The sequence below is a fragment of the Lissotriton vulgaris genome, chromosome 2_1 (assembly GCF_964263255.1).
Source record: "Lissotriton vulgaris chromosome 2_1, aLisVul1.2, whole genome shotgun sequence".
Classification (NCBI taxonomy): Eukaryota; Metazoa; Chordata; class Amphibia; order Caudata; family Salamandridae; genus Lissotriton; species Lissotriton vulgaris.
Window position 1 is genome coordinate 1,911,918,268 of NC_141687.1, and position 14,308 is coordinate 1,911,932,575.

At 43.3% G+C, this 14,308-nt stretch overlaps 1 protein-coding gene across 2 annotated transcripts in view; it reads right to left on the bottom strand.

Moving 5' to 3' along the window:
- The window catches only part of SLCO3A1 (solute carrier organic anion transporter family member 3A1), a 731,052-nt gene that overhangs the window by 186,177 nt on the left and 530,567 nt on the right, over window positions 1-14,308 (bottom strand). For both annotated transcript variants that reach the window (XM_086958095.1, XM_086958096.1), the window contains exon 3: window positions 2,845-2,943. In XM_086958095.1, coding sequence (XP_086814221.1) covers window positions 2,845-2,943 — 99 coding nt within the window. The remainder of the gene's footprint in view (window positions 1-2,844; window positions 2,944-14,308) is intronic.

Here is a 14,308-nt window from a genome sequence, read left to right on the forward strand (position 1 = left end):
TTCTGACAGCCTTTCCGTGCCAGCCTTTCCGACACGGAAAGGCTGTCGCAAAGTGACTTGCCTCCACGGCCTACGGTTGTGGGCCAGGTGGGCACCTATGGTAAATCCCTGCACCGTGTGGCTGGCACTTTGAGGTGCCTGCCACTGGGTGCAGGGATTTAAGCAAACTCCCATTTCTCTATAGGAGCTTGTGCTACGGCCAGAATACAACCACAGCACAAGCTCCCATAAATAAATAGGACTATGCAACCGCACCGAAGTTCGGTCGGTACCGAATCTGCGACAGTGTCAGTCAGTGGTAACTCTGACCGACATCGTAATTGGCCCCTAAATATTAAAGGAAAGTATGTCCCCACCGTGAAAAATTGCCAAATGTCAGCCTCTGTGTAGACCAGGTTACATTACCATTTACTAGCAGTACTGCTTTAATGGATCAACATCCCTCCCGCGCGAATAACATAATCTAAATACCTGGGTGTAAACAGTAGGATTCACTGCATGTGATGTTTCTGAACATAAAGGAATGCCACCTAGGGCTCCCATGTTTTGTAGTTTTATCAATGACTTTCGATTTTTATGAAGGAAAAATATTTCGTATCAACAATTGTTGCATCTCTTTGGTATTTGTTTTTGAATACCGTCAGAATGATATATATATATATATATATATATATATATATATATATATATATATATATATATATATATATATATATATATATATATATATATATAGAATAGTTTAATAGTACAGCTTTTGGCATTTATGGTCAAGATCGAAATGGAAACATTTGGTCATACTGAGGACTCTTACAGCATCTGTACCAGGGATCGACGATTTACACTTAATATCAGATTTACTGGATTTGTTCCCACTCCCATACCTATGTCTTTTAATTAAAAGGGGCGGACACAATGGTTTGTGGTGGTAGGTTCAGGCATTCTGTGCCTAGATGCTGCTGAGTGCGGAGATAGACGACAGACCCAGAGAAAGTAATCTAGTCTAGCAGAATTAATTTGACTCCAGCTACACTTGGTTCATTCTTATTATCTTTCAAAGAGGGGTGCAAGATGCTGTTTTTGAGGGCATCAATGTTACACTAGTTAGTGGTATTAAATTGCTTTCCAGTTTGTTACCTCATCAAATTATTGATTTATGGCCCCTCTAATACCTCTGCTCGAAAAAAAAACAGTACATGAGAACTGCTTTACTAGTCCCTAAACAGATTCATTTGATGTTAAAACTTACGTAGAACTAGAACGTTAGGCTTTGGCCCCTACTTACGCTTAACAAAGGGTTATTTGGATGATTCCTATGTTAAAATATAACTCCCATTCCACAGAGGCTCCCATCGTTGTGGGTGGTATGGCATGAATATTTGAATCTGTTTTTGGGCAGTCACTAATGGTGTCCATCAAGGGAGGCCGGAGCAGCAATTAAACCATACACACCATCACCCAAATGGTGACAAAGTAGGAGGTCCTTTCACCTAGCAGAAGCTGGTGGTGGAATGTGGAGGACTCAGAGCGATTTAGAGATGGCAAATCCTTTGTTTGATGGTTGGGACATGAGATGTTGCTTCTAGTGACGTCCTTAGGTCCACATCTCTTCTCCGAAACTAGTGCTATAGCTCCTGTGGAGTCCATTGTGGGCGAGAAAGATGCCATTGGTGGAAGAACAGCCTGAGAAATGGTAATTCTGCTGACTTCTTTGCCAATAGGGGGAGTCCAAGCAAGTGCACTCCTGTGCCAGGGTTTTAACCCCTTCGATGCTCATGACGAGCTCAGCTCGTCATGCAGTACACTGGTCGTGTGCTCATGGGAATAAATCAGAAGTAGCAGAGACGGGGAATTGCTGCAGCACTGATGGTGTTAAAGGGGTCCAGGGAGGAGTCCGTCTTCTCTTAAAACAGACGCTCACTTTCGCATCAGAAGGCAAGAGAATTAGGTTTGACCCAAAATCCACCAAAGGGCTTGTGAATTGCATCCAGGAATTTTGACACAGATTAACTGCAGTGGCCACAGATCAAGCCACAGTTGGAATAGGACATTTTTGGTGGTGATTCTGTCAGTATTGTGCCAAAGGTATTCTCCAATCACTAGCTAGTACAAAAGATAAACATGAAACCTCATTGTCGCCGCCTCAAAACATCCTGGGCCTAGAAAAACATCTGCACATGGTTGAATTCTACCTGCCCTGCTGAGCAAGAAAGCCTGAAGAACTACTGCTCTTTACATGCACCCACGGACTGGAAATGCTCTCCAAGAGTCCTGTGGCTGGCCTACTTTTCAGTGCCTTAGGGACACAAAAGAAAGAATGAGAATCTGCTTTGGGGCACGCTACAATGGCGTCTATTGAAGGTGCGTGAATGACGCAGATTAGAGAATTTCAGATCATGTTCTAGGCATATTGAAACTGTTAAAATCTGTAACTTGATTGAGACACACTGAAAAAGAAAAAAGAAAACTGCAAAAACATTCTGAATTTGGATATTTGGCAGTAGGTGAAAATTGCATTACCAATCATATTTTCTGTAACGAATGATCTGTTACTTATCCTTTTCAAATAAAAAATTAATTAAAAAGAAAAGAACAATTGCATTCTCTTGATAAATAGTCCTAAAGTTCCCTCTGCATTTGAATAGGGCTATTTTAATGACTTTACAAAGAAAAACACATTTTTTGAAAATCAATTCAAAATGAACTGAATTATTTAACATTTCACTTTCAAATATGTATTTAAGCCATAACTATGCATTTTAAGGAGATCATACCATCACTTGTTACGCTGACAAAAGGAAACATTTTTGTGTGATGATTATATTGTGTAATGTATCTCCTTACTAGTGTCAATGAAGACAGCATCCACATAGATTTTGGCGCAGAAGGAACCCAGAATGAATCCACAGGCAGGTCCAAATACCAACATGGTGAACAATATCCCTGCAAAAGATAGAAAACATTAATATTTAGTCTTATTAAGTTCAGACAGAATGTGCTAGAAGCATAATAACTAATGTATTCTTCTTTCTATCAGTTTCTCGACATACTAGGCCTATTTCCTGTTTAAATGATTTTATAGGAGATAATGCATAGTAGATAACCCAATATTTGCTAGGAACCCTTATAATAGGCAACATATTTGATGGGGTCTTGTTGAATATGGAAAATATTTGTAATACCGCATGAAATAACAGTTTCATCATCCTTAAATATCCTAAACCACTCTGCACACGTTTGTCATTGTCCATTGTTCAATCAACAATCTATTACTTAAATGTAAATAAAATGGGAACATTATCATTTTAATTGGGACGTATTGTTAGATGCACCTTAATGAAATCAGCTTGCTAATTCTACAGACAGAACGTTCTCTTTTCATAAAAAGGGTGCATTTCTCTTGCCACTTCTAGCCTAAAGTCCTTGGTGAGGCTAGTATACATTGATGCCACATCTCTAGTTTGGAATGCAGTAAGTAAGATACTGGATATATTTACCAGTTTTATTAAACGTATCCAGAGTACCAAACAAATCACCAATAGTAACAATAAACACCAGCCTCATCTCCCTCTGCGAGATATACTGCTGCTCTGCATTCACAAAAAAAATAGTAAGAGATCTGTGGCCAGATGCACAACCCTTTTTAGCACTCACACATGGGCAATCGGCCCATTTGCGACTGCTAAAAAGTGTGGTGGTAGAAACCCTATTTTGCAAGTCGTAACCAATTACTTACTCGCACAACAGGCTCCACCGTGGTCCCTTTCAATTTAATGAACTTGCTGACTCCTTCTCAACTTCCTTTCCTGAGAGAGGATGAGTCATATACCTCACTCTCAGGTCTTTTTCCCAAAGACAATGGGGCAGATTTATGAGGCCCTTGCGCCACGTTTACGCCGCTGTTGCGTCACGCAAGGCGGCGTAAACGTGGCGCATCCCTACGAACGATTTACAACGTGACGCATCTAGGCAGATGCGTCATGTTGTAAAGCCCTGCGCCGCTTGTGGGCGTTCCGGCGCAGGGTGGGCGTTCCGGGGCAGGTGCGCCTCGCAAAAGTGGCTGAGTGAAATCTATGAGATTTCACTCAGTCACTTTTAAGCCAATGCTGCGTCAAAAGCCTGCGCCTGCTTGAAGCAGGCGTAGGTCTTGACGCAGCATTGTTAAAATGGGGCACCCCCGAGCCTTGCTGGAGCTGCGTCGCGCTTGCAACACAACTCCAGCAATGCGCCACATTTCCGGCACAGATGCGTCACGCATCTGTGCCGTTTTTGCACCATGGTGCGCCGCTTTATAAATGCGGCGCACCATGGCTGGCGGAGCTGTGGCGCACTGTGGCGCATGTTAACTGGCGCATCCCTGGGGATGCGCCAGTTAACATAAATCTGCCCCAATGTGTGTGGCCTTGGAGCAGTTTTCATACCTCATCAAGGTGAAAGCACTGACAGGGTGGCTGGCGGCTGCAGACAGACTAATGCTAATTAGCCTGCTGGAGCATCAGGAAGACACAGTCTAACTTCCTACAACTTTCCTTTCCTGTATATTTACTAAAAATCCTATTTTTTCATTCCAAACCAAAATTACCAAAATAACATTTTAATCATACTTTAGTTTTTCTTCTCGAAAACACCTACAGCCCTATACAGTAAAAATAGTTTGCGGGGCTTGTCAATGTAGCAACATGTCATCCTTAAAGTCTTCCACTTTAAATACCAGGCACCATACCTGGTGGACTACAAGGCCTACTTAGAGATGACTTACATGATATTAAAAGTAGGGTCTCTTCCTGACGAAAAGGGGTATTTTGATAGGCTCGCTTGCAGGATTAAAAGCTGCAACCATTGGGCTATATATGTAGGCCTGAAACCATGTTTTCAATGTAAGCTTAGGTGATGGCACAAAAGGTGCTCAAGTCCACAAGTAAACTTTAACCATCCTTTCCTGGAACAAGCTCTAAGTAAGTCCTAATTTTGTCTGGCTGCAATGTGTAAAGACATGTTGTGCATTTTTCTATTTTACAGTAGTGTTGTTTCCAACAATGCCTTAGCTGTCAAAGGCCTGGAAACCAGGAATAAGTCACATTTAAGCTGGGAGTAAATCACGGGTACTCACACGATAAATGTGTTATTGTTGTCTTTATTGGTATGAATAATAATAATAAATAGCACGTCCGTAGTAATAATACTATAAATGAAACATCACGTTACTGTTGGCAGACCCAGCTTCTGTATAGTTATTTCTAAAATGTAACCTTCAAACACTAGGGCGAGCAGGCACTGAATCATTCATTGTCATTAACACGCGTCTCATGTACAAATAAGGTATGTCCTTCACCTGCATCACTGCAAGCTCTCTACTTTTAAGAATATGCCGCATTCTCACTTGAGTAAGTATCTGTCGCTTATTCGTCGCATCAGTTGAGCCCAAGAACTGATTAACAACGGCAAATCGCAAAATAAGGCAATGCTGCCACCTAGTGTGTACAGCACCTTTGTGCAGAGGCGCATGGAACAATATGACAGAATAATTAGTGATACTCAGTTATTCTGATCTAACCAAGAATTATTTGGCAATAACAACGATAACACAATTAAATTATGTTATTTACGGTGCTTGTTGTGAGTCTGTGTAAAGCACATACATACTCTCCGTACAACAGGAGAGATATACAAAACAGATGAATAGACAGCCACGCGTGTATATGTATAAAAATGTATGAAGTATGTCTAGGCAATTTATTCTTTGTATTAACTATCACTACCCGATCGATACTTTGGCACGTATTAGCAAACCGCATATGGGTGGAATGTACATGATTTCACTCACAGCTTCTTACCTCACAACCTTCTCTAACCAAGCGCCACCCACGTTCTTTCTGACATTCAAGGTCAACTTCGTTTTGTGTTAAGTTCAACAAAGAGACCTTAACATAGCAACAAGCCACTAATAACATTGCCCGCCAGAAAGACTATTGGCTTTAACACCATTGCAATAATTGGTCGTGATTATTGCCACATGGGGGATATGTACAATGAAGTGGCGGAGTGAGGGTTTGGCCATCATGGTTTAACGTTTCACTCCGGCTCTTCAGAAACCCAAGGCTGCACCATATTTACAACGACATGGTGCAGCCCTGCGTTTCCCCCTTTGATGGCTCTACACTTAGCAGTGTAGATGCAGGCACCTTTGCACCATAGTGCAAGGGTGTCTGTGTGCAGGGGAGGATTGTTTATGTGTAAGAAGGTGTCCCTTCCTGCACATAAACAATCCTGAAATGCCATTCTGTCACTGTCATGGGTGTTGCTTAATGCAGCACACATGAAAGCCACAAAATTAAATTTTTGTTTTTAGATTGTTTATGTACAGGAAGGGGGGCCTTCCTGTACATCAACAATCCATTACATTTTGCTTTTTCCATGTGTGCTGCACAAGGCAGCACACATGGAAAAAGCAAAAACAAGGAGAAGTAATGCATTTCTCCTTGTTTCTCCAACTTAAGACCAAGTTTTTCCTGGTTTTAATTTTGGCGCTGCCTCCTATGTACGCTGCTGCCCTTGTACATAGGGGGCAGCGTCAAAATCAATGGGTGTTGCGGTGGAATGCCCACCTCAACAGCCACTGCCCACCTCTTTCAAACTAACCATAGTGTGAAAGGGTGCCTTATTCACAAGGCAGTGTTGAGCCACGTTAAGTGGCTTAACACTACCTTGTAAATAAGGCTAAGCCCCTATCGCCATCACAAAGTCGATAAAAGTTACCTTGTGGTGGTGAGCACCATGGTGCCCAGTATCCGGAGTAAAACTACGTCATTATTATGGAGAAACACTCACGATGCATAAACACATGAAAGTCTTCACGAAACCTTCATAAAGTCTGCAGAGGAGCATATATTGGGAAACTGCATATTTGAATTTCAATTGTTAATATAAATAACTACTTATGGCAGGGATATTTCATCTTATAAATTTCAATGTATTTCATGTGTTTATAAGATTGTGACACCTGTTGCCTTGTTGTACCTCAGAGTGTCTTGTTGTTTCACTCAAGTAGCTTTGTTTGTTGGTCCGAATAGTTGAAGTGCATCTTTGAGTGGGTGTAATAAAGCTAAGATTGTGATTTAGAAGGTTCGCTTCATTTCCAAAATGGAGGGCAGCTAGTTCACTGGGTCGGGAAGTGATTAGTGATGGGTGAGGAGAAGGTAATCAGCCATTGTGGGGGAGGAGTTAGGATACGCTTTACATGCCGTGAATCAAACAGAGTTTGATTCCAGACTGGTTAAGGACTGGACGCATTATGGGTAGGTACTACTGAATGTCAGCGTGCCGAATGCCAACCCTATAATCTTGCTTCCCTCTCATGACATTTTAATACACCACCAGACACTCCCTGTCCATTGATCTCACTCTTTCTGGTTCGTTTTCATCTCTGCTTTCTCTTTTTGTCATGTTTTTCCCATCTTTCTAGTCCTCCTTCTTGCCATCTTGTGTGTTTTTCTCTTGCTTGCTCTGGGTCAAAGTCTGCTAGGAAAACTAATTGTTGGTCACCAAAAATGATTGCTGGTGGCCCCATCTACAACCGCAGGCTCAAATTAAGCATTATCTAAACTTATCCACCATCAAAGCATTGCCTAACTAGTTTGATTGTCAGGAGCGTCTTGAACGGAGAGGAGCTAGATTAGGTCCTGCTTCAGCTTGGACACTGCGCTTGTTTCAGAGTCTGACACCTTACACCCCATGTCATCTACCTACATTTTGTATGTTTTATGTTCTGTTGATAGGACGTTTGTTTATTAGTTGGGCAAATGATTCTAATAGCTGTGAACTGGGGTGAGCTCCTTCAAACACCTTTTTCTACAACTTGCCTTAATCATGGTTCAGGACACTTTGGGCCTCATTTATGAGGCCTTTTGCGTCAGTTTTGCGCGTTCGATGCGTTACTTTTTGTGACGCATTGGTGGCGTAAAACATGCCTCCTGTTGCGCACTATTTACTAAGTGACGCATCTAAGCAGATCATTTGTGAAATGTTGACACAACATGGTTGCCTTGGCCATTGTCACACTGGTATTTAGTTTCAGTTCTGTTGAAAATGTACACTCAAGAGCAGTGCTTAATTTGAGCTGGTGCTTTTCTCAGCACCAACACTTAATTGGTTTCCGGTGTAGAGCACCGACACCTATTTTGTCAACACCATACTTAGAGCAGGATGCCACATGGATGTGCTGCTCATCTAATTTAGGGATGAACACAACAACGGTTGCTTATGAATACACTATACATTACAAATTGCTAATACCTGCCTCCCCAGCCATTCCTTTAGCTTTGGTGACCTGGAATAATCTGAACAGTCGCATTTACATGCAAGAGAGATAGTTAGTAGTTCTTTTGACAGCAATGACACAGGCAATGGGCGGTGCAAGCTGCAGTGGCCTCCTGGTCAGAACCCTGGCACTTAATATTTTAGAAATTAAGCACTGCTCAAGAGTGACATGTAGGTTACTCACAGCGCTATATAGCCCTCGCGCCTTCCCGAGCGCGCAGCGATCGCGCGCAGCCCCGCCGAAGACCCGCCTAAGAGCTGCCCGTCTGCGCCCGTCCGCGACAGGACGGGACACAGGGGCCAGGGACATTGCTCCCTCTATTTTTCCACATTTAGGTATGTGTCCACATCGTATCACCTACACCTCTCATGCTCTATTAGACTTAAAACCACAGACAGCATGTGGTTCTAAAATACCATGGCACACCGTAGAAGGATCATTTTCATGTCTCCAATGTTATCACCGACTACGTGGTAACAGCGCACCGCCCAACCCAGGAGCCCCTGTTACTGGTCTGAAGGCTTTCCTCCTAAATGTACGATCCCTGCCTAAACACCAACATGAGGTATGGGACCTGGTAAACTCTATCCAACCAGACATATGTTTCCTCACTGAAACTTGGATGAAACCCCACACCATCACAGCCGTAACATTAGGGATCCCAATCGGATACAAATTGAAACATCTAGATAGAGAAGGGAAGACAGGCGGTGGACTAGCAATCATACATAAGGATGATCTAAAGGTCACCATATTTTCACAATATCAAAGTCTGCAATTAGAAATTATGTTTTTTAAAATTGCCCTTACTAGCCACACCTTCTGGAAAGGAGCCCTTGTTTACCGCCCACCAGGACCAAACCCCGATTTTTCTCTCCTTCTCCAAGAACTACTAGCTCCCCAACTGAAATCCAATGAAGACTTCATTCTTCTAGGGGACTTCAACATTCATGTAGACTTACCAATTTTACCTGATTCTTGTGCCCTAATCACTGACTTGCTAAACGTAGGTCTAGAGATAAAAAATACAGGACCCACGCATAATGGTGGCCACACGCTAGACCTTGTTTCTTCCAATGGTCCCAAGGTCATCTGTCTTCCAGCCAGAGAAATTTTATGGACAGACCACTTTCTTCTAGAATTCACACTCCTTACTCCCAAAAGACCGATAAATAAAGGACCCTCCCTCCCTTCTTGGCGCCGTCAATGGCACAAAATCTCTCTAAGCAATCTACAGGAAACGTGGGTACAACCCACTATATCAGCAGAAGATACAGTGGATGTAGCATTGGATAAACTTACAGCCTCAATCAAACAAGCCATTGACACTTTAGCCCCTTTAAAGCTATACAAAGAACATCCTGCCTCCAAACAAGAAAGCTGGTACACCAAGGAGTTAAGGGAGGAAAAACAAAAATGTAGGCAAGCCGAAAAAAAATGGAGGAAATATAAGACCAAGGATACTAGAGCGATTTTTCATCATGCTCAATCTCAGTACTACAAAAACATCAAACAGGCTAGGAAAAATCGCCTCCTGCAACAACTAGAAGAAGCCACTAACTGCCCAAAGGAGCTTTTCAAAATCCTCCAAAACTTTGTTAATCCTGCCGCATGTGAAAGCGCAGAGGAGTTCTCACAGACTTTATGTGACGAGATATCGTCCTTTTTTGAAAGTAAAATTGACACTATATATGAGAAAATAGTGGCTGCCAATAACAGTACAAAGGGTGCTAGCAGGATTATACCCCCAAACTTGCCCAAAGACAGTGGATGTCCCATATCACACTTTCCCCTTATTGAAAGTGCAGATCTCCCTCACCTTATTACCTACATTAAATCAGGGTCTCCAAACGACCTTCTTCCTGCTAAGATGGTTCCTCCTCTGCTCCCTCTCCTGGGCCCCTTCATACAGAATGTCATCAATACATCTCTTACGAAAGGACAAGTCCCAGCAGACTGGAAGAGGGCGGTAGTAAACCCAATACGCAAGAAAGCTGCTTCCCCATGGACCGACCTTTCCAACCTGCGTCCTATTTCACTCTTACCATACATCAGTAAGATAGCTGAGAAGCATGTGAACACCTATCTGTCACAACATCTTGAAGCGACGGAGGGCCTGGACTATTCCCAATCTGGGTTCAGGCCAAACCACAGCACCGAATCTGCCCTCCAAACAGTGACCAATGACATCAGAATGGCACTGGATGGGGGCAATTCTATGATTCTGGTGCTGTTGGATCTCTCCGCCGCTTTCGATACGGTGTCTCACAAAGTGCTTCTTGAGCGACTAAAAGACGTAGGTTTGGAGGGCACGGCATTGGCATGGATGGAAAGCTTTCTGTCAGGACGCTCTCAAGAGGTTAGGCTGGGCTCCCACAAATCCATCCATAGGGAGCTCAATAAGGGAGTGCCACAGGGCTCCTGCTTAAGCCCTACACTTTTCAATGTGTATGTGGCTCCCCTAGCCAACCTAGCAAGATCATTTGGGTTTACACCAGTGTCGTACGCTGACGACACCCAACTCCTCTTTCCCTTTAAAGATCTGACACCTGCGATAAAAAAATCTTTCGCAGAGGGAATGAGAGCAATATCTGCTTGGATGTCAGCAAACTGCCTCCAATGCAATATAGGAAAAACGGAGGTAATGTTGTTTGGGCAAGCAACAACACACTGGACACCGGACTGGTGGCCCCTGGAATTAGGCCCCGTCCCTAGCCCTAAAAACACAGTGAGAAATCTAGGAGTGTTAATAGATCAAACACTTACCTACAAGGACCACGTAAACCAGGTGGCAAGCACCTGTTTCCGAGCCATCGGTATGCTAAGGAGAGTGTTTCCCTACCTGCCAGACTGCCATAGAAAAACACTAGTGCAGGCATTAATCATCAGCAGAGTGGATTACTGCAACGGCCTTCTTTTGGGAGCAAATGAAGGGCAGATCAAAAAACTGCAAGTAATCCAAAATACGGCAGCTAGGATAGTCCTCAATGCCCCCCCTAGGACTCCCTCCCTTCCCCTGTTGACCAAACTTCATTGGTTACCAGTGAGGAAACGAGTGCAATTTAAGACCCTATGCACAATTCACAAAAGTGTGATAGGTAAAGGCCCTAAATATCTGGCCAACATCTTTCTGCCTTATGCCCCTGGGCGAATCCTGCGCTCTGTGAACCAACAACTTTTGCAGGTGCCCAGAATTAAGAAGGCCAGACAAGGGGGGCGAGCCCTAGCCCACCTTGGTCCAAAGCTCTGGAACTCTCTGCCTTTTGAGATAAGGACACTGACCAATCATCTGACCTTTCGCAAGGTCTTGAAAACACATCTATTTCCCATTAACTGAAATAATCTCTCTCTAAATGCTCCATTCTCCTCTTCATTTAACATCTGAGGATTCACTTACTGGCAAAGCGCGGAGATACCCCTTCGGGGGTCTATTCTTGCGCTATAGAAGAATATAAAATAAATAAATAAATAAAATTGTTTAAATTTATAGCGTTAGTTAGTGCTTGGAAGAGTTGCCGGATTTCTCACCACCCACTTACTGAAGTTGCCAGCCACGAGTCAATATCTGAGAGGGGTAATGGGGGTGTGTCATGGAAGGATGAACTCGACTCTCCTTGTGCGACTTAGTTTTCTTCCCTGGAGTCAAAGATCAGGGAATACTCACTGCGCTTTGGTTGCGAGGCGTCAGTGGAGTCGGCGGGGCGGTCGTGTTCTCGTGGTGCAGAGCCAGGGCGCAAGCCAGGGAGACCTTCATGGCTGTGATCCTCCACGCGCTATTGGTGTGGGTGACAGTGATGTTAATTTTTTTATAATGGTGCCCTCCATGTTTGACATCTCGCGGAGGATCTCAGAACTGTATATAAAGATTTTAATAAAAAATGCCTTTTTTCTATGCGAAAGTGCACATTGCCAAGCAGGAGCACAGCTGCTGTGAAAATCCGACCCAGAGTACCCGCTTGCTTTCCCCGAGTGTCTGTTTACATTCCCAAGCTCAGTCAGCACTTTTCCAGTCTATCCAGTCCTAGACCTAAAAATATTTATCTTTACTGTATTTTTGGGGTTTGTCACGCATAAAAGGAAGTGTCACTCTGTGATTTTAAAGATCGCGAGTTGAAACCTGCCTGTCATTATCGCTCGAACTGCAAAAAAAGAGTCTTAGAATATTATAGCAGGAATTAAAGGGCAAGTTGGGCGAGTATGCCAAGTCTAATTTTCTGTCTCTTATGGAAGACACATACTACATTGGTAGAATGCTTTAATAACAGAGTGTAGAGACAAAATACTCTACTGTGTTTTCGAGTCAACGCCTTCAAAATAAACAAAATTTAAAATAGGTCAGTTCCTTGTCATACAGAATTTAAAACAAGGTCAATATGACCAAACACAATTATTTAATGAAAGCGGGAGCTCTCAGCACCGTGTAGTTGCCAAAAGTTGCCATGTTGGCTCTTTCCTACATGTGACAAGACAAACAGTTGTTTTGCTAATACGGCATTATTCCAGGATAATGGTTAAAAAAATCCGGATTTGGGAATATTTACTCTGAGACAATCCGATACTACTGATATTACTGTATATTTTACATAGTAAAGAGAACAACCACCATCCTATTTTTAGGCAAAAGAGGTTTTGTTCAAATGTACATAATTTCTCACATTTTCCAGCATCTCTTAATGTACAAGAAAACGCGTGTCAACAAATTCTTGGTAGTAAGAATTATGATGTTGTAGGTATGGTAGTGTTAACACAGTTTCAAAGTGCTTAATGGTGCATCACATGTAGGGTTGTCACCTCACTTACGATTATACAAGCAGGCAGAGGGATATCTGCACATGTTTCAGAAAAGCTCTAGAAAGATGAATACGACTCAGAAAGGTTACAAGTCTGTTACCTGACCAGCCCTTTGACACGAGTTCACACAAAACACTTGAATCTGCAACCTTGCTGTCGCCCCCATTGCACTTGTCTCTGCCCCTTGCCTGTACCCCTCTACTGCAAGACTGATTTTATTTCATTGTCTCGCCAGTGATAATCACCACACTCTGCTGCATCGGCCACCATCGCTGTATCTGTAATCTGCCTGACAACACAAATCATCCCCCTATACACCTCCCCCCACAGCATCTGCCTACCACTATTGTTTGCCTCCACTTTATCTGTCGCCAAACGCCACTTTTAATAACCTGTACATGACTCCCCCTTTATCTTTCAAGTTATTTTACCTGTCACTGTAACTGTACCTGTCAACCCTCCATTGTATGTCAACCACCGCAGTTTCCACATTCGCCTCTGTCTTCCACAGTATAGCAACAGTATTTACTGTTTGTCACACCCCTTTAGTTTCCCATTGTCAAACCACTGTATCTGTAAAGAGTCACTCTGCCACTTTCTCACTTCATTTGTAATCGCTTTATATTTGCTTCCCCAAAGAACTTTTTTGTCACCCCCTCCGTTTCTGTGTCACTTATTTATCATAAGGGGCGGACTGGGAACCACAACCGGCCCTGGCAAAGTCCTCGTCCGGCACCCCGGGGGGGGGGGGCAGTTTTCAGCCTAAGTTGGTACAGGTCCGATTTTGCAGCTAAAACCGGCCTCCACAGGTGCGGCGCACCGGGGGATTGCCCGGTGCCCGCTGTGGCCAGTCCAGCCCTGTTTATCACGTCTGTCAGGCTTAGCTGCATCTATCCGTCGTTTACTCCGTCACCTCGGCATTACGAGCCCACTACTGGATATCACCATGGCCATAGTCCTTCCCCTGCTTTCTCTTACTTCCTCTGTCTCTATTCCCAGGCTGGGTCAACCATACCACAGGGGTCTTTCATTTCTCATTGTGTCTTTCTCCTCACAATTTGACCGTTGTCTTGAGTTTTTCCCACTGTTATGAAATATAACTCTGCACTCATCCATCCCTATTTTTCTTTGGTTTGCCCAAGAACCGTTTATATGCTCTCTAAAGCTAGGATTACCACATATTACACACACACAATCAAA